Raw genomic sequence first — 24741 nt, 5'->3', positions numbered from 1 at the left:
ATGCCAAAAAATACGAAAAAGTCAATGATGCCAATAAAGACAGGAAGACAACAGCGTTGGTGAGCAATAGATGCCAGCAACTATCCAACACTTCAAAGAACTCCAAAATCTCAGTTTCTCCCTTAGCCATGGCTTGTGCCAGAAACATCACCATGATTGGTTTCTGTTTTGGAAAGGGATTCTGCGCAATCTAGCAGAACAAGTTGGGGCTATATAATGAGCTTGTCCCCCAGGATGAAGAGAGCTGAGGTAGAATCCTGCTTGTGAAGCCAAGTGCCTCTTGAGCAACTATTAAGCAGATAGATAGATAGATAGATAGATAGATAGATAGATAGATAGATATAGAAATAGATATAGTTGTCCCAAAGGTGGGACAAAAAGAAGGAATTCCTTGTATGTGCATGCATATATATATATGCATGCACATACATGGAATTCCTTTGTTTGCAATCTGTGTTACGGTATTTATAGATACATAAATTTATATTTAAATAAAAACGAGAAAGTCCAGTTTGCCTACGGGGGGGGGAGGGGGGAAGCACCTTTAGGACAACCATGACCTGGATGACTGAGAATCTCCATAGAGATTTACCGTATTTATAGCTCACCCAAAATTTACGGTATAATATAAGAAGGTGTCACTACTAGAGCGACGGAGAAGCAGAATGAGAAGTACGAAGAATGATAAGTTCTGGCGCTGGAAATTTCCTCGGAAAAAGACTGGCTGAAAGATCGAGTTGGGCGGGGCTATCCCGAGGCGCTCCCAATTCTGAAGGGACAGGCCAGCAATAACGGAGAGGGGAGGGATGTCCAAACTGCGCATGCGTGTGGGGAAAGTGGGGGGGGAAGCGCGGACGTCGCTCCGGTCCCTTCAGCGCTGAACGAACGAAAGGGCCATTCCTTTCCCCTCCCCCGCCACCCGAGTATGTCATTTCCGGCGTGTGGGCGCGCGGCTTGATTCGCTCAGTTTGGCTGGGTCTGTTGACTTCGCTGGCGCCGAGGCCGCCGCCGTTTGGGAAATGGCGGGTAAGGAGGGTCCCCCCGGGCGCATAAACGGGGCGGGTTGGAGACCCGGGTCTCCGGTGTCCGCTCGGTGCACTCTCGGCGAGGGAGGTTGCCAAGCCAGAGTCTGGCAGGTGATGAGCGGGGAAGCCCAGCCCGTTTCGACTCTTAACCTGCCGTCCCGGAAAGCTCTGCTGGGCGGGAAAGGGCTCTTTCTGCCGCGGGGAAAGGGAAGGAGAACCGTCCCCGCCGGTGGAAACGGGGAAGGCACGTCTTGTCCTCCAGTTCGTGCCTGTTTCTCGACTCGCTTTGAAGATCGTCCGCTGCCCACCAGTTCACAAACGATTCGGAGGAGAAAGGGGTGTGCTTGGTCCTTCAGAGTTATTCCCCTGGAGTGGACCCGTGGTTAGCATGAGGTTAATTAGTACAGGTAGTCCTCGGTTTGCAACTGTTCATTTAGTGACCGAAGTTGCAGTAACACTGAAAAAAGTGACTTAGGACTGTTTTTCACAGTGAGCTAGCAACCTTTGCAGTGTCCCTATGGTCACGTAATCAAAATTTGGATGCTTGGCAACTGGTTATATTTATGACGGTCGCAGTGGCCCGGAGTCATGCAATCAGCTTTTGCAACCCTCCGACAAAGTCAATGGGGAAGTCCGATTCACTTAACAACGCTTTAACAACGGCAGTTGTTAAACATGACTCACTTTAACAACGGCAGTGATTCAGTAAACAAAGGTGATGAGAAAAAGTTGTAAAATGGGGCAAAACTCACTTAACAAATTTCTCATTTAACAAGAGAAATTTTGGGCTCAATTGTGGTTATAAGTCAAGGACTACCTGTAATGAAGTTGCATGGTTAATGTAAAGCAGGGATCCTCAAACTCTTTAGCTCATCAACCCCTTCATGAAGTTTCAGATTGTTCGTCGATCTCCGTGTATTCATGATGTGAAAATAATTTAGCAAATATTACTTCAATAGTCCTATGAATAATTATAACAACTCCTTAGATTGTTTCCCTTGGAGATTGATGTCAATTATTTTGGATAAACCTGGTGTAAACTATTGAATGTTATAGCCTCTACCTTTTACCTCTACCTTTCCTTGTGTGTCCAATCACACTTGGCCAATAAAAATTCTATTCTATTCTATTAAACTGTTGCAGAATAGTAGACTGAGCCAAAATGGGCAACCATGGTGTGACTGTCACATCATTATCCTAAACAAAGAGGATTCCCCAAGTAAATAACCACTAAATGTGGGTATCCTGTTTGAAAACATCGGAACGTATTAGTGTAACACAGCTTTTCCCATACCGGTGCTCTCACAATCCATTTTGGCAGTTTAATACATCTGAATGTCATTAAGTTGAAGAACAAAACAAGTATTTGACAACAAATATCTCAGTGCCTCAGTGTAACTTGGGAAACTCCTGTTCCTCAAAAAGCCTGTAATTCTCCTGCTTATGTTCTTTGAAACTTATCATATTATAAACTATTCTAGCATTAGGCATATTTTTTGTCTCTTTTTGGAAATGAAAAGCTTATAAAATCTGCAATAATTATAAGATACGTGCTTTTACATATCTATAGGTATTTGAGATTTTAGAGCAGAAAACTAGTCCTTCTAGGGTGGTGATCCCTGAGTGTTGCAAAGTCCCTGTAGCCAGAAATTGATGAGTGACGGGAACATTGGGATATAACACTGAAACACTGACTTTTGTACCTCTACCTTGTTTCTGTCTTCATTCTCACAGGGAGGAAGAAAATGTTGGGGGGAAAAAACCACTGTGATCGAAGCTAAAAATGTAATTTGCAGTGACACAGATCTTTCCAGATATTTTGAGTTGCTGCAGCATCCTGTCTGCTAGTCTCTATACCTGGTAGTCAGAATGGGAGTTGTAGGCCAAAGCCTCTGAGAAATCCATGGTGCAGAAAGTTGCTCTGACACATAAATAACTTAACTTCTGGCATGGGTGAAGTTATGGCAAATGTCACGAACCTGAGTAAGGCTACAACATTCGATTTGTTCCAATGCAAAGTCAAATGAGTAGTGGTTTGTGTATCTTCGCTATAAGTTTTCAAGGAGATATTAGGTAGCCATATTTCTGTAGTAGTTTAGTAAATTTCTATGCTGAGGACCAGAGAGCCTTCAAGGTTTTGTCTTAATTCATGCATTCTATGATTTAATCGCTTTTTTAGGATGCCAGCCACTGTTGTAATAATGTGAACTAATATGTAGGAGTTCTGAAGTAGTTCATGCCTCTTTTATTCATTAATTGTATGAAAGGATCTTTGCATAATTATCAGAGAATAGAATTGCACTGCTCTCTTTTCTAGTAGTTTTCAGTGCAATATTGGCCTTACTTCCTTTGAGTTCAGTGTATTAGAGAGATGTCTTTACTACATCTCAGAATAGCATCTGCTCATGTTACATAGGAACAAGATACAACAAACAAGATACAAGATAGCATAGAACTAGAGGACATTATCTATATGGTCATAGATTGACAGTCAGTATTATGCTTCAGTTTCTTAATTGCTACAAATGTTATTGTGTTAAAGCAGTGTTTCTTAACACTGAGGAGCCTAAAAGAACTTTTATTTTATTTTTTTATTTTTTTATTTTATTTTTATACCGCCCTTCTCCCGAAGGACTCAGGGCGGTGTACAGGCAGAATAAAACGAACAATACAAAATACAATTAAAATGCAATTTAAAAAACTTATTTAAATTAGCCTGAAAATTTAAAAATTTACCATACACTAAAAAACCCCATTTAAAATTAATAAAATTTGACATTTAAAATTCAATTTAAGCCAGCCCCGCGCGGATAAAAAGATGTGTCTTCAGTTCGCGGCGGAAAGTCCGAAGGTCAGGTATTTGGCGTAAACCTGGGGGAAGGTTGTTCCAGAGTGTGGGAGCCCCCACAGAGAAGGCCCTTCCCCTGGGGGCCGCCAGCCGACATTGTTTGGCGGACGGCACCCTGAGAAGTCCCTCTGTGAGAGCGTACGGGTCGGTGGGAGGCATGTGGTAACAGCAGGCGGTCCCGTAAGTACCCAGGCCCTAAGCCTTTGTTGGTATTGGTTATATTTATTGATATTTACCATATTAACTGTTAAAATTGACACATGCCTACAATAGAAATTTCTCAGTAAGAAATTTGATTCCCGAAAGAAAAACAAGAATCCACTTGATTAGGCATACTTTCTTGACCACACATTTTATTTATTTTGGACAAATGGCCTAATACAAACATGACATATGAACTACAAGATCATAGTGAAGAGTTGTACTTTTAAGGTGCTTGTTTCCTTCCTTGATATCCTTGCTTTTATTTAAAATAAAATAATATCTAAGCTAAAATATTTCTTTAAATGCTTTTTATATTGTGGCAAAAACTGATTTAAAATTCTTTTCCCTAGGTCTCTCTGCTATGGAAAAGAAATTGGCTGAGTACAAGTGTAGTACAAATGAAGCGATTCATCTAAAATTAGGTAAAAATTTAAATATAGCTCTGATGGGACCCACAATTTCAGCAGCTTTTGCTAAGTAAAAAATGATTTTTAAAAGACTAGCAAAGTATTGGTATCTTTCATGTATATATGTGCAAGAATCTTTATAGCTTTACTGTAACAGAATAATATCGTTCCTGTTTTACTTATTTAATGATTCGTTGCATCTCTTGCTATGTGCTGAATATATTCGAAAGTTATCTAGATGAGTATTGAACAGAGAAGTAGGCATTTTTCATCAGAAGGGTGTTAGAACTGGGCTTAAACATCACTTCAGGTCAAAATCATCTTCAGGAAAGTTGGTTAATTAGCAAAACTAGAAATGTAAGATTTATTGCACAGTTTTTTGCTAACGTCAGCTTCATCTTGGAATTGCTGATGTTTTAAAATTTTCTTAGTCTTATATAGATAGTTCTCACTTACCAGTAGTACCAGGAAGTCCATTAAGCCTTGCCGTCAGAAGCCAGAGTGAAGGTCACAAGTTATTATCATGGTTATAGTCAGTGGTGGGATTCAAATGATTTAACAACCGGTTCTCTGCCCTAATGATTTCTTCCAACAACCAGTTCACCAAACTGCTCAGAAAGTTAACAACCGGTTCTCCCGAAGTGGTGCGAACTGGCTGAATCCCACCACTGGTTATATTACACTGTGAGCATAATAATTGTGATTTGGTTGCTCAGTGCTGGAATATAAGGCTTGTCATAAGTGTTCTTTGTTCAGCAGTGTCATAATTTCAAATGGTTGCTAAACAAGGTCTGCCTGTATTCAGTTGATTTGTGTACACATTTTTGTGTTTTGATATGGAAGTGGCAAAATATGAAGAAGCCTTAGGAATTCAAGACTGTTTAAAAGATATATGTATTAAAACATAAAAATACTGTGGAGAAGATAATGGAAAATAGATTCTTTTCCATATCACTACATTCTGAATCAGAAATTGTAATAATGTCAGTCTGAAATTCTACAGGATCTACTTATTTAATGGACTATATCTACGATAGAGTCTCTCAAACTGATTTTATGTAACAAAGAAAACCTTGCTGTGACATGTATTTGAAACTGAAGAAAGCATGTATCTATTGGGGTTTGAGCAATTCTGTGTTCCCAAAATGCATGACTAAAGCAACATAGAAGGTTCTTGACTTCCCTCTTCCAAGGTGTTCTTTTGGTGGCAGCAGAAAACTCTGCTTGCATCAGCACTTGCCAGGGTTGGGATCAGAGAAAATATATTGTAATGTCCTCATGAGGAATGCTGGAGTTTTACGGATTTCTAGATAATCACAATTCCATTGTAATAATGCCAGCTGAAGTAGTTTACTCCATCCTATTAGAAATGAGTTCTGGATGAGTGAGTTTAAGAGTTGAAAAATATTAGCTCAGTAGTAGACAAGATTTCAGACACGGTAGCGTAGCCTCTCTAGATGCACAGATACTCCTCTTTTTTATACTGCTCTTCCCACTGATATGATTTCTGTAAATTAACCAAAATATGTTGGCAGACCACTGCTAGCTATTCAAATGCAAACAACTGTTTTTCCCATCAGTCCGCTTCCCAGAGGATTTGGAAGATGATAGTACAACATTTCATCCAGAGTTCAGTCATCAAGTTTTTGGGGATGAGTAAGTGACATAAAATATTATAAAAATAGTTTTAAGATGTTGGATTTTGTACTGATGCCATAAAATTTAACAATAATGTTTATTAAATTGCATGCAGTTCTTTCAATAAATATACATATATGGATTTATAATTATTTTTGCCATATAATTAGCTGTGGTCAAGATCTATAGAACTCTTGGCATTGCTTCTGTGTTATAAGATGATGTTATTTTCTAAAATTGTAACAGGTTTTAATTTCTTGAAGATTTTAATTACAATAATGCAAACTAAAGTTAGAAAGAAAGTAAAGTAAAAAAAGAGTAAATGGTAAAAAAGAAGAAAGCAAAAGAAAAAAGGATATATATCTGTCCAGACCATCCTCTTCCCCGAGACACTAGCCTCACCTGCGCTGCTGTCAAACCCCACATGGCTTTGCCATACCTGGGTGACGGGGAGAATGGAACCCCTGAACTGGTGCTGGGTGGTGGGAATCTGATGTCTGCAGGCTGTCCAGCCTACGAGCAGCGCGCCGACAATCACCGGGGAGGTGGGGAGCCAAACACCGGCAGTGAGGCGGGGCATCACAACACAGGCAGCCTACAGGCTCTGCAGGAAAAGCAACAGACATCCGGGAAGCAAGAACGAGTGAATGACTCTGCTGATGTTGCCAGGGCAAGTAGGGGGCAGTGTTGCATTTTGGCTCTGCCTCATAATGGGCTCCAGGAGGAGGAGGAGGGGACCCCATCTCCGCCATTGTGAAGCGCACTAAATTTCATTGTGCTGTGGAGGCGGCAATAGCAGCGTCATAGGGAGCTGCAACAGAGAGCTGAAAGAGCCACATGCGGCTCCAGAGCCATTGGTTGCCAACACCTATTCTATAGTTTCCTCATGGGGAGCACATGTGAGCGATCTCCTGTCCTCTCCTTGTCCAATCAATCAGAATCAGAATAGAGCTGGAAAGGACCTTAGAGCTCTTCTAGTCCAACCCACTGTTCAAGCAAGAGATCTTATACCATTTCAGTGTTTCCTTTAAAACCTTAGTGATAAAGCACCTACAACTTTCTCCTTAATTCCAGGTTGCTTCTCTCCTTGATTAGTTTCCATCCATTGTTTCTTGCCTTGCCTTCTGGTGCTTTGGAAAATAAGTTGACACCTTCTTCTTTATGGTAGCCCCTCAAATACTGCAATACTGCTATCAAGTCAGCCCCAGTCCTTCCTTTCTCTAGACTGTCCATACCCAATTCCTGGAACCATTCTTCATATGTTTCAAAGTCTCAACATCTTTTTTGTAGTGTGACCAAAATTGGTTGCAATATTCCAGGTGTGAAAGTCACCTAATCTGTACTTGTATCTTTGGTTTTTCATGCCTCGGTGTAAAACTTCGCTTTTCTCCACATTACATTTCTTTTTGTTGGATAGGGTCCATTGTTCAAGTCTGCTGAGACCTTTTTGGATCTTGAGCTTGTCTTCTGGGGTGTTGGTTATTCCTGCCAGCTTAGTCTCATCTGAAAATTTGATGAGTTCCCCTTCTATTCCCTCATCTAAGTCTTTTATAAAGATATTGAAGAGTACTGGGCCTAAGACAGAATCTTGTGGTACCCCACTGCTTTCTTCCTTCCATGTAGACATATTACTGTTAAGTAGTATGTTTTGTTGAGTACAGTTTGTTACCCAGTTACAAATCCATCTAGTGGTGATGCCCACATTTTTCTAGTTTACCAAGATGTAGGTTGCTGAAATCCAAGTATACTATGTTCACAGTATTTCTCTGGTCGTCTAATTTAGTCACTTTGTCGAAGAATGAAATAAGATTGATTTGGCATGATCCATTTTTAACAAACCCATGCTGGCTACTAATTATAACTTCATTTGTTTCTAGATATTCACAGACATGTTTTTTATTTTTCCAATAATATTGGACTGATGTTAGACTGATTGGCCTGTAGTTTCCTGGGTCTGTTTTTTTTTCTTCCCTTTTTTTGAAGATGGCATTCATTCCTCCCTGGTGCTCTGGGATTTTTAAAAAAGATATGGTACAATAGTTCTGAGATAATATCTGCCAGGTCCTTCAGAACTCTGGGATATAATCGATTAGGACCCCATGATTTATATTTATCAAGATCAGACAGGTGTTCTCTTACCATTTTCTTGCTTATTTTAAGTTTTATTTCTAGCCTGCCTTTTACAGTTATGTTTTTGGTAGGTTGGGCTATACTAGTTTCTTTTTGCGTGAAGGCTGATACAAAGAATGAGTTAAGCAGCTCTGCTTTCTCTCTACTGCCTGTTACTTCCTTGCCATCTTCTTTCTTTAGTGGACCTACTGTTTCCTTTACTTTTTTTCTTGTTACTTATATGTTGCAAGAAACTTTTTTTTTATTGTCTTTGACTTTTGTTGCAAGGCTTTGTTCATTCTGAGCCTTTGCTTTTCTGACTTCATCTTTGCAGATTCTGGCTATCAGCTGATACTCTGCCTTAGTTACGTGTCCCTCATTCCATTTTTTGTACTTATCCTTTGTGTCTTTCAGTTTATCAGAGAGATCTTTGTGCACATTACAGGGCTTTTAGAAGTTTCTTAAAGTTTAGAAGTACTTTTGTCATGTGAAGCATTAGGCTGCTATTTTAGAAATATGAACCTTAATGTCTTTTGGGTATGTGGTTCTTTAGATCCACATAAAGCTAGAGATTAATTGTTATGAATGTCATAGTACTCACTTTTTCTTATTGTTTTAATTTGTACACCAACATAATCTATTTCACTCCAGGAAGTTAACAGCATTAACAAAAATTCTTCAATGTAATTTAAGCATCCATAGTAAACAGGAACACAATTACTTTAAATTAAGTTTAAAATCAAAATAAAACTGAGCAGCACCAACACTAGCAAATCAACAAGTCTACCTTCTGTGTGTGTGTAGAGAGAGAGAGATAAATTATACCAGGAGGTTTTATCAGCATTTTGATGCAGTATTGGAAACTACTGAATTTCTGGATGAATGAATTATTCTGCAAGTTGAATCTAAACAAGGCTGGGTAATTATTGTCCATCACATGGTCTAACATCTCCGGTATCATTGCCCAGGAAGATACAAGTTTGCAATTTGATTCTGTTGGATGTGGGTTTCACCCAACCTCAATAGTGCATCAGTTGCTATCATACCTAAATGTAAGGACCTTGCAATATGACTTACATCCTCATTTGCATTTGCCTGAATTAATACAATGTGCTATATATCTGGTTGCCTGTGAACACCACCCAGAAACCTCAGAATGTAGCAGCCTGACTACTAGCCGGCCTATGCCAATATAAGCACATTAGAACGGTGCTCTAGGCTGCACACTGGCTTTCTGTTGGCTTTAAAGTGCTATTTTTCACCTTTAAAATCCCAGACTTGGGTCTGAGGTATATCCAGGATTGTTTTTAATCTGCTACAACTTTTGTAAAATGCTTAACCTGAGTCATTTGGAATGCTGCCACCCGTTTATTTATAAGGTTTTTTTTTAAAAAAAAAATTTGAACGTGTTTTTTATGTATTATATTTTATATGTTTATTTCATTGATTTTTATGCTATAATGTTACAGCATAATTATTAACATGTTTTGTTGCTAATGCCCGAATACATTAGGGAATCTTCTAAAATAATACTAAAAGATTTTTCTCTGGGTACTCAATGGCAAATGAATTATCTCAATGAGAAATAATAATTTTGTGATTGTGTTGGCACATCTCAGCAATGATTTGCTCTGTGTTTCTAGCTGAATTGTTTTAGATGAATAAATCACAATGTGAAAAAATTATTTGTCAATTGCATCTTGACAAATGACTTGGAATGGTATATAAATATTAATGGTTTTCAGGGTTATTCTTGGTTCATTTTTATACTCCACCAAATACAGTAATAAATACCTAGAGCAGAGGTGTCCAAACTTGGCAACTTTAAGACTTGTGAACTTCAACTCCCAGCTGGCTGAGGAATTCTGGTAGTTGAAGTCCACAAGTCTTAAAGTTGCCAAATTTGGACACCCCTGCCCTAGAGATACAAAGCAGGAACAACTAAAATGGAAATACTGAAATCAGAAGTTGGCCAAACATCTGAATTTCTCATCTACAAGATTGTCTTGCTCAAGAAACTATAATTAATTAAAACAAATTGGCAACTTACTGTGATGTATGATAATTATCTTAGGAATTTACTAGTTTTCAACTGTAGAAGAGTGTTTCAGTAATTCAATTTGTGTTTCTCCTACAGTGAGGTTGCCTTTGGTTACAAGGGACTGAAGGTTCTTTTGTATTACATCGCTGGTAACTTGTCAACGCTGTTTCGCATTGATTATACATCAAAAGTTAATGAGAACTTCGAGTGTGTGGAGGTAAAATCAAATATTCAGATGTCATCTAAACTTATTAAGGTTACTTCTCTTCAGCTTTTTATGATGATGTGTTTATTTCCAAACTCCTTCACTACCACAATCCATATATCTTTTATTATTGTACTAAGAATAATATTTAATGAGTATTGTAAACAAGCTTTCTAGGAATTTGTCATCCTTTGTTGGAAAGTCTGTTTTATACAAGTAAATTGTATACGCATCAGAAGTCTTAACATTATTTCATGCTTCAAGTATATATGCCTGAAGAAATTCTCACTTATATGCTTGTATTTATTTGTATTTGTTAGTTTGAAATAGAACTGATGTAAAATTATAATTTGTCTGATCTCATGGGCCACTTCAGAATTACCACATGGCAGCTCTAAACATAAGTGCTATTTTATATTGTTGGTCATTTCTGAGTATTGTGAGAATGTGATGATGCTAGGTTTACTCTAAGATAGGAAGCTACATCTCTCTTTTAATCAGGACCAAAATATTGTTGCTTTTCAGCATTTGATATTAGTATCCTTAATCATCAGGACTAAAGTAGACTGTTGGGCTCAAGAATTTAAAAAGTTTCCCAGGAATCTTTTTACTTATGTGTTGGTGCTCTTTTTTACTTTGAGTAACAAAACTAGAAAGATGGGCAGAATGCCCATGGAATGTTTTCCATATTGCAGAGTAGTTTAGATAAATTTTAGTTTGTATTTTGATATTTTTTGAGATTGAAAGTTAAGATATAGATTATAAATTTAGGCTAACAATATGTGGAAAAAAACCCGAGACGTAAATATATATATTTTATTTTTAACGTGGGGGAGGGCAGTTGTGAAATTATGTTAATAAAACATTACCTCAGTGTTTACATTGAATGTGCTTTTACTTATTGACAATTTTGGCAACTCAGACCAGGTGTTTCAGTTGATGCCAAAAAAAAAAAAAAAGTTAGACTGTTAACCAGCACACAAGACCAGAAACATTAGTCTGAGTTTTGACAATGGCTTGTTTTTATGGCATTTATACACCTATGTCAATAGTTGGCTAAAGTACCTTGTGAGCAGAAAGACGGGATATAAATCATAAAAGAAAGAGCTATCTTTTTAAATTCAATGCTGACTTGCATGAGCCTAATAGGATTTTTAACATGTAGAATAAAAATGTACTACAGAATAATGCTACATTAAAAAATAGTTTGGTTTTCATCTCTTGGCCTTCTGTTTTTATTATTATAATAGTCTCTAAGAGTTACTTTGGCAATTTTAGTACAGCTCAATAAAAGGCAGTCTTCTTGTAACTTTACACACACAGATTTAGTTTAGAAAAATGTCTTAGCCTTGTCCCCACTACTTTAATCAGTTGCATAAGATGAAAGCAAATTTGTAGAACCGTGTACATTAATTACACAACAGCATCTTAGAAATAGAAAGCTGATATATATGAATGTTAATAGCATCAAGACGTTAATGAAGTATGCAAGGGCTGAACTCCATCCATACTCTACATCCCAAAATATAGCTAATAGTGAAGTATTATTCCTTTGCAGGTGCATTTCTTCTACTTAGGGGGATAATAGTTGAAAGGACTGCCATTAGCAGTGTGTTGTATTAGCCTTTTGTAGTGTATTTTGTCCTAAGCATCTTAATTTCCCAGTTTTGAATGCTAAGTAGCAAAGGTCTTGGTTTAGAATTAATACTCATCATGCATGTAAACGGTGTGAAAGAGCTGCTTAGTAAGTTAACACAAAGTGTTCTTGTGTCAATCCTTATGGAAATAGATACAATACAAACATTACAGCTGAACTCATGACAAACTCCATTAAGCAAAAACCTGGGCTCATTGTTCAGAGCATGGATTGAATAGAATGTAAGCTCATTTTGTTGAATGTAATGTCAGGCTTTTAGGAGTTGTATTGAGGGGGGAGGGTTTTGTTAAGTTGAGACCAATTCATTAAGTTTTATTGCCTGGTGAGAAGCAGCAATACATTATTGTTAAACTTCATCAGATATTCATGGCTAAAGAGAAGTAGTAAATGTATTCAATCAAGTGGCCGTTTGGGGGCCTGAAAAGGATTATGATGTCTGCTCAGCTGATAGTCTATCACATTTACTTTGACTATTTAATAAGGCTACTCTTAATTCAGTTTTGCTTATAAAATGTGTATGGTTTTCCTCATCCTTTGATTAAATTAGATTTAAAAATAAGTTCTCTAGGTATAGTTGTTTGCAGTCTTTATTAAATTGCTAAAGTAATTTGAGGTAGGACTGTATTTTCTGGGCTTTTTTGATATTTGCATGATTGCATTTTTCTTGGAATCTAGTTTATATGTGAGGGTGGGAAAAGCGTTGATCTTTATACTGGGGCTAACAAGCCCTAGTTTGTATGAATTGCTTTTGCTTAGCTTCTAGGGTATAAGAATGGATTGAATATGCACTGTTCAGAAATAGCGAATGTATGAGGAGTATTTCTTTTTAAATTATCTTTTTGTTACGGGTAGTTACATACCCTGTTTCCCCGAAAATAAGACATCCCCTGATAATGAGTCCAATCGGGCTTTTGAGTGCATGCGCTAAAATAAGCCTCCCCTCAAAAATAAGCCCCCCCCCAAAAAAAAATATTTAAATGCAGAGCTGGAAATCAGGTAAGACAGCAAGAGGAGCCCCATCTTGCTCCACACGCCCCAAAATAATAAGACCTCCCCCAAAATAAGTCCAAGCACTTATTTCAGGGTTCAAAAAATATAAGACAGGGAAACACGGTAGTTGTATTTTAGCAGAGGTTTTCAATTATCTTTCCCCAAAAATAAGACAGGGTCTTATTTTCTTTGGGGTTCAAAATAAGTACTTGGGCTTATTTTTGGGGAGAGCTTACTTTTTTAAAGTGCTACCGCTGGCCCCGCTCTCTCCGTCATGCTGTCTGTTCCCCAGAAGCAGCTGTGGAAGGGAAAGAGACTGGGCGGGGAGGGAAAGAAGCGATCCCAGCTGTCTTGCAGGAGGCTTGCACAGTCACAACTGCAGCAGAGGTAGGCAGAGGCATGGAGAAAGCAAGTAATCCAGACACTCTGTGGTGTTGCTTGTTCGGTTCGGCTGCAGGCAAGACGAGAGACAGAGGGATGGAGTGGGCAGCGGTTTGGGATTGCTTCTGCCTCCACCTGCTGCCAGTGCCTCCCGCGAACGCCTCATGGGGAAAAAGCAAAGTGGCTGGCCGCGGAGGTACCAGCTTTGGGAAGTGGCTCAGATGGGTAAAAGTCTGTGCTCCATCGCCCCTCAGCTGTGGAGCCTGGCCAGGAAGGTGGAGGGCAGAGCCGTGTGCTGCACCCGCAAAAACTTTCCCACCTCCCACCAGGTTAACGTGCAGCTCTTTGCTTTCGCTCTCGCTTCCCCCCTTGCCATCCCCTCCCCCCACACCTGGCCCTCTTTAGACTCTTTGGCTCCGCTACAGCCGGAAAGGAGATCTCTCTCCCCTTCCCCCCCCAGAGGCAGTGGCGGAGCTTCAATGCCTGGCCAGTGGGGAGCTTTTCACCTACCCTGCCTGCTGTCCCAGCTGCTGCTGGGACACTTCTCGGCTGCAGCAGGCCCCATTTCCCTGCCGATCATTCTATCCTTGGGGAACTCTGCGCAGACACACATCCCAAAAATGCTCCCTCCGAAGCCTTCAGCCTTGCAATTCTGCACAGGGAAGGCGGAGGTTTGCTTTGAAGCTGTGGCAGAGCATTACACTGGGAGGCCTCCGCAAAGTGACAGAGAGGCAGTTCCTGGCCCTTGCTGGCTCAGCTGATCCACGGGCCGCAATTAAGGTGCCAAGCTTTCATAAGGCGACCAGGGAAGGGAAGGGCTGCCTCCTATGCTGCCCACACCCACCCCTTCACTAGGGCTTATTTTTGGGGGAGGGCCTATATTTACGCCCACCTCAAAATCAGACTTGGCCTTATTTTCAGGACGTGTCGTATTTTCGGGGAAACATGGTATAAATAAAACACCAGTGCTGTTTTCACAATTTTTATTTCCCAATCCTGTATGGGAAAACATTATTAGTGATGCTTCAGAGCAAGCGTAGATAACCTGCGACTTACAGAAAATCAGTTATAGCATGGTTTCCTGCCATTTTCAGGAAAGACAGATATAAAAACCGTAGTGTAAACTAATACATTCTATGCCCTTTGAAACTCTTTGAAAGCCCAGGAAGAAACCTGAAATGTATTGCTGAACAACTGTCCAACATAGTCCCATCCACATCCCATTATTTTTCTTCCCACTGCTGCACTCAACCTCCCAAATATTGATCATGCTATTGTAAATAATCAGTGTGTTATTAAGAATATACAGATAGTCCTGGACTTACCACAGTTTATTTAGTGACCATTCAAAGTTACCTCAGCACTGAAAAAAGTGATTTATGACCATTTTTCACCCTTATAACTGCTATAGCATCCTCATTGTCACGTGATCAAAATTCTGATGCTTGGCAACTGGTTCATATTTATGATGGTTGCAGTGTCTCTGGGTCATGTGATCAGCTTTTGCAATCGTCTGATTAGCAAAGGGAATGGGGAAGCCAGATTCACTTAACAACCTTGTTACTAACTTAACAACTGCAGTGATTCACTTAACAACCACGGCAAGAAAGGTCGTAAAATGAAGCAAAATTCATTTAACACATTTCACTTAGCAATATAAATTTTGGGCTCAATTATGGTCATATGTCGAGGATTGGGACTAGGAAATGTTTAATTTTTTCAACACTAATTTTAACATTTCACTTAGCAACATAAATTTTGGGCTCAATTATGGTCATATGTCAAGGATTGGGACTAGAAAAAAAATTAATTTTTTCTTAAAATATGTATATATATTCTTGAAAATCAGTATTTTTTTTTAAAAAAAACCTTTTCTATAATTTCTACTTTCTAGGGTTTAGCTTTTTTATTACAACTTTGATTTATAGGTACTGCTTGACTTACAACCATAATTGACCCCGAAATTTAGGTCATAAGTTGTTATGACAGTTAAGTGAGATGCCCACATGACTACCTTGCTCAATGACAGCAATCCTGGCTGTCACCATTGCAGTTATTAAGCAGACACAGCGAAAAAGCAGCAACTCCCATTCTTACACAAAAGGGAACTTCATATTTGGGCTGGAGAAAGAAAAAGCTTAGATCTTCGTTATCCAAGCTTCTTTTCTCCAGCCCAACAGTTCAGTTCCCTTTCCCTTAGTGGGCAGAAGGGAATTTTGTCTAAATTCCAAGCAGAATTTTGTCATAAAACATTTGCAGTATTGGGCATTTGGTGCCTGCCCCCACAAACGAATGGGAGTTGTCTCATTTCTGAGGATTGGGTGCAAACACCCTGTACTGCAAAAGCTCCATGCCAAAATCCTGTTTGGATTTCAGCCAGTCTTCCTGAAAGCAAAATTGCTTGGCGAACACCCTATGTCAGTTGCAGAGATGGTGTTGTGCCTCGCCCGCCCCCCTCTCCGCAGCTGGGCCCCTCTCATCTCCTGTTATCTCAGCCAGAGACTGATAGTGCAGACGAATGGCCTGGCATGCCTCCAGCCCCCAGTCCTGGCACCATGCCCGGACAGACTGAGCAAATAAACCTCCCCCACCATAGCGTGTGAGCATGATGAACATGAAGCCAGTCATGAGCTAGAATTGCCGGCAGCTGGAGGGTGGACAGATCTACGCTTCCGGAGAATGGAGAGGCGACGTCAGCAAAAGGAAGGGAGGGGCAGGCCTGGATAAGTACTGAGTCATGGAGCCACACCCCATGGCCTATATAAAGGATCTGCTTTCTGGCATTCTTTGAGTCAGGCAAAGTCTAATCTGGTTGCTGAAGTCACACCTTGGATTCCTGCCTGCCCTGAGAACTCTGACAGGAATTTGGCAAAGCTGCAGAGGCTTCGTGGCCACGCTTGATACAGACTTCCCAGACCTGGCCGTCAGAGGAGGAGTGGGACACGACAGATGGGCTGATGCCGATTTGGGCAAATTGGTAGTTCCGACCACTGGCTGGGCCTGCCCACCCGCCCCGGTGCTATCCCATCCAATATATCTCACTTTCTGGCTCGCTCGCCCTGCCCACACAGCCCAGCTGATTTCCGTGCCTCGCCTGCTCTACTCACCAATGGCTGCCTGAGAAGGTGTGCTGAAAGCCACGTGCATGAAATCGCCGTGTGTTTGAAGCTGTGCGGAAGGCGCGTGAGCAAAGCACGCATGCGTGTGCACCCTCAGATTTTTAGTTCTGCACTAGGCGAACTGGTTGTTAAATTACATGAAGCCTATCTCTGGTCAGGTGAAATCAATTCCAGCAGGCTGGCTGAGGAACTCTGGGAGTTGAAGTCCACAAGTCTTAAAGGGACCAAGGTTGGAGACCCCTGCCTTAGTGAGGGACCTTCTTTACCCAGTGTCCTTGACAGCAAAAACAAGGTTTGGCAAAGAGGCACTTCCCTGCCCAGGATGAAACCAATCTGTCAGACCCCACTATTGCTCTCGAGGAGGCTCGGTAAAAAAGCTCTCCTGAAATCCAAGCTTGAACTTTGTGACAGACTTTTTCAGCCAGCCCCCAGAAACCAGAGGGAATTCTCCCCCAGCAGCAGCAGCTTGCAATCTTCCCTGTTGGCTTCCCCACTGACTTTCTGGGGAAGCCAGCAGGGAAATTTTCACATGGTGATCATGTGATTTGGCAACCTGCCTTAAGCGCAAACAAGTTGCTAAGTGCCCAGATTGCAATCATGTGACCACAAGGGTTTTGCAATGGCCGTAAATTTGGGCACCGTAAGTCTGTTCAGGTCCATCATAATTTTGAATGGTCACTGAACAAATGGTGCTTAAGCCAGGACTACTTGTATGATTTCTTAATTATTTTTAAGAAGAAATATTGTCTAAGTCTCAGCATTTTCTTTTATGACCTAACTGACACCTATTTCTTTTTGTGTTATTTTGAGGAAATCGTTTTATCTATTTTACTATAACCAAAAAACAAAATAGCTGTGGTAAATGTTTTGGTAAACTAAATGTTTTGCTTAAGTAGCCATTATTGAGCATCAGTGATGATAACAATGATTGGGCCTTTTCTGTTTCTCATCTTTTTGAAAGTGGAACTAAGAGTTTCCCTTAGTGAAACCTCTAAAGTAGGAAAAATACAGCAATTTTCTGATGAATTTTAGAAGGATTCATTCAAGGGGTAGGTAGGAAAAATATTACTTTACATTTAACTTCCCAGTAGCTGATCTTACATTCCCATTGCTTTTCCTTCTTTGTTTTCAGGCAGATGATGTGGAAAGTAAAATTAGAAAAATTATTCCGCCAGGCTTTAGCAGAAGTGTAGATGACTTGGTATCTCTGCTGGAAAAAGAAGTTAACTTTAAGCCGTTTGGGATATTATTGCATACATATTCTTTGCATAATGAAGAAGCAGGTGAAGACATAACATATCAAATATACAAGGTAAAAAAATAAAGACATGTTTTGCCCAAAGTGACAAATTTTCATGACAACGTTTAAATGACATTCAGTTAATTGTTTGTGATATATGTAAAAAAAACTTATTGGGGGGGGGGGTGTCATATCACTTTTTATGCACTCATAGTTGCCTGCCAAAGAATCTGATTATACCCTTCTAAGAGCTCTTTTCACATCTGTGAAAAGTTTCACCTGACTTCTTCTAGCTTTTTCCCTAGGCTGACATGACATGCCCAGGCTTTCGAGAGTATCATGAAAGGCTTCAGACCTTCTTGATGTGGTTTATTGAAACAGCGAGCTTTATTGACGTGGATGATGAAAGATGGAACTACTTTCTAGTGTAGGTACAATTCTAAAGCAATAGTGGACCTTATTACCTCCATAAAGGCTGCATTTTAATTGTGGCTGGCCAATTATTGGGATAGTATAATGATATTTTTCTCAGGACAGGAAAAAACTATTGTTTATCAAGCTGGAGTTTGCATCCATTATGTTTTGTAAGACCTTGAGAATAGAGCCAAATTAAATACTGTTGTCCACTGCCGCTCTGAATGTAGGGCTTAAACAGTAAAATGAGCTTTGCCTGTGTTTTCTTTTACTTGCCACCTATTCATCGTTATAATAGGCAAGTGTGGTGAAGTGCTGTAAAGAGGTCTGATTTATCCAAGTTGCTGCACACCAATTAAGTGAATTGTACATTCAGAACATAGCAGGTGTACCCATTGGGCCCGCACAGAGTAGCTTGCTGACACTGAAAATTCAGTCACAGAATAGAAAAGAAAATGGACACTGCATGGGAGCGCGACTGTAATTGACCTGCTTGGCTTTCTGTTTTATCTGCAGATTTGAGAAGTATAATAAGGATGGAGCGACACTCTCTGCGACTGTAGGCTATATGACAGTCTATAATTACTATGTGTACCCAGACAAAACCCGGCCACGTGTAAGGTAATTGGAAGCATAACACGTGCCTTGCCTTTTATTTCAGAAGAGGGGATTGTTGAAATTCCCAATAATAGTCGATAATGGTTTTAATTTTGGTTTTAATTTGGGGAGGTTATTTTTTCATTGAAGATTTTGGTTGGCTTTACATTTTTTAAAACATTGTTCTTTGCATCTAAAATGGGAAAGAATCTCAGTGTTGCTTGTATACAAACTCCTTTATATAGCAAGTCATTATAAATAAGTTTCAAAAGTAAAATGTACCGTTTTCAATTAACTTTTTTTCCTTTCTTCCTGTAGCCAAATGCTGATATTGCCTCCGTTCCAAGGAGAAGGCCATGGAGCCCGGCTATTAGAAACTGTCCATAGATACTACATGTCATCTCCTACAGTGCTTGATATAACAGGTATGTAAAATGAATCTTCATTGAAGCTACTAGTTTTTTAAATTCATCTATCAAAATGAAGTGAACTTTCAAAGTTCAACTAATCAGAGGTCAAGATAATACTATCCTTTCTTACATAAGAACTGTGTATAATATAATTGTTCAAATCCTTTTCTTACTGAGGAGAGTACATCATGGAAATCCATCCCTTTTGCTCAAGGATTACCAGATAATTAGGCATTTTGGTTGCAAAGTACATAGCTGGCTTGACAAGGAATCTTAAATTGTTGCTGAGGGGTGAGGAGTGGTTAATTGCCTTGGAGAAATTGTTTTTTGAGGCAAACTGTTAAATCAAAAGCTACTCTTAAGGAACGTATTTCTGTTACACATATAGTTGTGTTTTTAAACACCAGAGATTAAATGTATGTGTGTCTGAAGGAAATGAAAAAATTCCTGTAAAATAATTTTGGACTCAACTTTTGAAAAGGTGCATGTTGACCATAGAACAAATGAACCATAACTTTATTTTTAAAGTTAAAAAGTAAAATATACTAACTTCTCCAAAAAGATAAAAGGAAAATAAAAACTTCGGTGTAATTTTCTCTGATAAATATCAGAAATATCATGAGATGATATTCAGGAAAGAATCAGACATTTCTACTATTTTTATCCAGAAAGTAAGAGAGAAATTAATCTTTACTGACTCTTGCCCCTTCACTTCACTGTCTGAAGCAGTCATTCCACATCCAAAGAAACTATAGGGAAAAAGGAAAATGGTAGAGGTTGCTTCATCCTCATTTCAGTCAAGAGAAAATATAGTTAGAGCAGAAAACTCTAATAAGACTGTGCTTCCATGGATGTTAGTCTCCAAGCCATTGTTTTTTGATATAACATACAGAAGAGTACCCTCTATATGTATAGTAAAAGATACTATGGTGTGTTAGCAAAATAAATATAAATAAATTATATTCACATGGATTCACAGATTACTCTTATTTATCTATTTGTTAAATTTATTTGTGGCCTATCACACTGTGTGGCTACTCTCTCTCTTTGCCAATTAACAATTTTGCCATATTTCACATCTTTTTTGTAAGTATCTGTCATTTAGAAGGAGCTGTTAGAAGGGGACAGTCATAAAACTATTTTCCCCTTTAAATATTTATGATCCCTTTTGTGAAAGGAGCAGTGATTAAATTTCTTTGGTATCCAGTATACTAGTTGATTTGAACTCATATTTGTCCCTGTGCTATACTGAGAGCATGAGATAGTCTTTATAAATTGTTTTTGTACACTTTCAAGTTTTGTGTTTCTTAAACAAAAATTGATATAATTTCACAAGCCACTTTTCAAAACCCACAGGGTCATTCTTGTATTATAATGTAGGGCTGTGCCCATGCTTTGGATTCAAAGGCAAAGGAGTGCTTTGGAGTGGGCAAATTATGTAGCACTTGTCTGCAACTCAAAGCAGCTGTGTCTTTCTGGGATTGCATGTCTGCTCCCTGCAGCTGCTGAACAGTCTTGGGAAAAGATATATTTGGTCTTAGGGACTGCAAACAGGTGGTACATTGGTGCCTCTGCATGCTCCAAGTCACCTTTTTGCCTTTCAGTCTGAAGTATTATGCAGCCTTACTATAATGTGCATTTTAACATATTCCTCACAAATCAGTGATTATATCTGATGGCAGGATTGTGGTGGGGAAAGAAATGCTGGTAGCATAAGTGTATTGGAAGCAAATCACTACCATGCAAATTTTCAGCCTCATTATGTGCCTTTTATGCAATTGAATGAATGTGCTCAGAAAAACTCATCTGTATATTGCATCTAAACTGTATGATTTAAATTTTCTAAATTTTAAAAATGGCTTGCCATTTGATCGTGGCAGGGCAAAAACACAGAGAGATTCAGGGACAGTTAAATAATGTAATTAATTTAGACATATACCTGAATGGCGAATGCATATCTGTACTTGAATTTCAGTCTTACTTATAAAAGCCATATAACATCACATACAATACCATTTCGTACACCGAAAAAAAGAAAAAATACTGCCCTAGCTGGTGACTGTAAGACCTCCATGGTAAACCAGACAGGAAATGCAATTACGTGTACTAAATCTACTTTAATGAAGTCTTGTCTTGAGACTACATTAATAGAATTGTGTAAGTCTGAAGTTACAAACTTTCCTTCGCCACTTTTAGGGTGTTTTCCTCCCAAGTTTCTTTCTCTGAGTGTTAAGTGGCCATAGGCTTCTTTCTTTCCTGTCTGATTATTGCCTAGCCAGCATCTCTTTCCTTGTCCCTTAAGGTCAGCCACATATTCACTAATGTTTCACTAAGGGTAACGTAAATGTCAATTTTAAAAATTCTATCCAAATTTTTTTAATAAGATACATATTTACTGTGTTATTTATAGTACATAGAAATGGAGCTGCCAGTACACATTGTAGCAGACAAAACAGGGCTCTGTCTTATTATATGGAGCGTGATGCATATTTTTCAGTAAAAGTACTTTAAAACAGATTAAATTGCCCTGTAGAATAATTTGCTAGGAAAATGCTGTTTTTTGAGTAGGAGCTTGAAATGCAGAGATGGATCTCAGTTTTTCATCTATTTCTCATTGGTGCTGTTAAAAGACAACTGGGTTGGACAAATGGGAACAGGATAGACAATTAGGAAACTGAGATGATATTGAAAGTTATCAGGTGGCTATATTAAAAAAATGCATCAAACTAAGGGAGATACCCAAGATAATTGCATTTGTAAAATACAGTAGTTATTGATAAGCTGGTTAAGTTTTTGATTAAATTCTAGCAGTTTCAGGGAACATTTTTTTATTGGGAGCTGCAATACTCAATACATAACAGCATAGTTTTGGTATAAGAAAAGAACTACTTGAGCAAACTAAAGTTCTGTTAGGGTTCTTGAGTTTGATTTGTAGTGAGAATGGTGGTATCTGACATTACACAAACAGTTTCCTCCTTCTCCCCGCCCCCCCCAATTCATGTTCAAGAACTGTATTCATATCCTACTACTGCTCAATCTTTTGGAAGCGCAGGCACGAAGAGGAATGTGTTGTGCTGCTGTACAGATAGTCCTTGACCTACAACAGTTCATTGAGTGACTGTTCAAACTTACAATGGTACTGAAAAAGTGACTTAAGACCATTTTTCACACTTAGGACCATTGCAGCATCCCCATGGTCATATGATTTACATTCAGTTGCTCAACAACGTATTCATATATATGAATGGTCACATTTTGTGACCGTCTGACAAGCAAAATCAATGGGGAAGCCAGATTCACTTAACAGCTATGTTATTAATCTAACAACTGCAGTGATTCACTTAAGAAATGTGACTCGAAAAGTCATATAATGAGGCAAAACTCACTTAACAAATTTCTCAGCAACATAAATTTTGGGCTCAATTGTGGTCGTAAGCCAAAAACTACCTGTATATTATTCTGTCAACAGAACTGCACCATTTCATATAGCCTGGCTTCCTTAACTTAATGGTATCGAAAGAGATAAATTCCTGACATTAATGCTTACGGAAGAAAATGGTTTTATTACTTAGCATTGTTACTATCCTGGCAGGTTCTTGATAGTAAAATGCTTTATCACAAAGGCTTACTGTAGATTCTCAAAATTTTACAGATGAACTCAGTATAAACTATTTCAGGTAATTTTTTTCTTTTATTCAAAAAGCAAGACATAAAAGCAAGCAAGTTACTTTTGTTAAGAATCTAGTCTTGATTTCCTAATTACATTCCTTTGTAGATTTAGCAAGTTTATTTACATGTAGAAATGTTAAATTTGACCCTCCCATCTACACTTTTTTTTTTTTAAGGATATAAATTACATGAAGATTTTAACATAGCTAAAAGATAAACATGAAAATATATGTAAGTTAGAAAATAGAAGGTAAAAGAAAAAGTTTAACAAAACAGGACAGCTAGAAAAAGAAACAGGATAATTAAATAAGTGATTTCCAATCTTCTTTGTAGCAGCTACAAACTTAATTATCATTACTCCCTCTTTAAAATTACATTACAAGAATACCTCTGTCCCAGACTCAACCCTTTTTTCTATCAGCAAATCCAGAAATCACAATTTCATTCTTTTTTTCATTTTTGGGGGGTGGGGGGAGAATCCATAAAAGGTCTTGTATAAAATTACTTGTTTTATCCCTGGCCAGACAGATCAGTTTATTCATTTCTGCTAAGCCACCTCCTCTTTTCCGTTTCTAGACAAACATAGCTGGTTGAAGATTCTGAATTGCAGAGTGACCTAACCTTTCCTCTCTGCTTAATATTATGTGACATAAGTATTTTCTGACTGGAATGCGTATGCACTCCAGAATAGAATAGAATAGAATAGAATTTTATTGGCCAAGTGTGATTGGACACACAAGGAATTTGTCTTGGTGCATATGCTCTCAGTGTACATAAAAGAAAAGATACGTTCATCAAGGTACAACATTTACAACACAATTGATGATCAATATATCAATATAAATCATAAGGATTGCCAGCAACAAGTTATAGTCATACAGTCATAAGTGGAAAGAGATTGGTGATGGGAACTATGAAACGATTAATAGTTGTGCAGATTCAGTAAATAGTCTGACAGTGTTGAGGGAATTATTTGTTTAGCAGAGTGATGGCCTTCGGGAAAAAACTGTTCTTGTGTCTAGTTGTTCTGGTGTGCAGTGCTCTATAGCGTCGTTTTGAGGGTAGGAGTTGAAACAGTTTATGTCCAGGATGCGAGGGATCTGCAAATATTTTCACGGCCCTCTTCTTGATTCGTGCAGTATACAGGTCCTCAATGGAAGGCAGGTTGGTAGCAATCATTTTTCTGCAGTTCTAATTATCCTCTGAAGTCTGTGTTTTTCTTGTTGGGTTGCAGAACCGAACCAGACAGTTATAGAGGTGCAAATGACAGACTCAATAATTCCTCTGTAGAATTGGATCAGCAGCTCCTTGGGCAGTTTGAGCTTACTTAGTTGGCGCAGAAAGAACATTCTTTGTTGTCCTTTTTTAATGATGTTTTTGATGTTAGCTGTCCATTTGAGATCTTGCGATATGATAGAACCCAGAAATTTGAAGGTTTCTACTGTTGATACTGTGTTGTCAAGTATTGTGAGAGGTGGAAGTATGGAAGGGTTTTTCCTAAAGTCTACCACCATTTCTACGGTTTTGAGTGTGTTCAGTTCCAGATTGTTTTGGTTGCACCACAAGGCTAGTCGTTCGACCTCTCGTCTATATGCGGATTCGTCATTGTCTCGAATGAGACCAATCACTGTTGTGTCATCTGCGAACTTCAGTAGCTTAACAAATGGATCATTGGAGATGCAGTCATTGGTATACAGAGAGAAGAGAAGTGGGGAGAGCACACAGCCTTGGGGGCCCCTGTGCTAATTGTACAGGTATTTGATGTGATCTTGCTTAGCTTCACCTGC

The 24741-nt window shown here is 38.9% G+C and overlaps 1 protein-coding gene across 1 annotated transcript in view; it reads left to right on the top strand.

Moving 5' to 3' along the window:
• The first annotated feature begins 856 nt into the window (after positions 1–856).
• Positions 857–24741, top strand: part of HAT1 (histone acetyltransferase 1) — a 29340-nt gene continuing 5455 nt past the window's right edge. Inside the window, exons 1-8 of the mRNA XM_058190635.1 lie at positions 857–1026; positions 4428–4499; positions 6065–6140; positions 10369–10489; positions 17757–17936; positions 18170–18291; positions 18795–18899; positions 19194–19300. Of these exons, the coding sequence (XP_058046618.1) occupies positions 1020–1026; positions 4428–4499; positions 6065–6140; positions 10369–10489; positions 17757–17936; positions 18170–18291; positions 18795–18899; positions 19194–19300 (790 nt within the window). The 5' untranslated portion in view covers positions 857–1019. The remainder of the gene's footprint in view (positions 1027–4427; positions 4500–6064; positions 6141–10368; positions 10490–17756; positions 17937–18169; positions 18292–18794; positions 18900–19193; positions 19301–24741) is intronic.

Source organism: Ahaetulla prasina, chromosome 1 (genome assembly GCF_028640845.1).
Source record: "Ahaetulla prasina isolate Xishuangbanna chromosome 1, ASM2864084v1, whole genome shotgun sequence".
Lineage (NCBI taxonomy): Eukaryota > Metazoa > Chordata > Lepidosauria > Squamata > Colubridae > Ahaetulla > Ahaetulla prasina.
The sequence above is the reverse complement of the archived record's forward strand: the minus strand, read 5'-3'. Positions and strand labels throughout refer to the sequence as shown.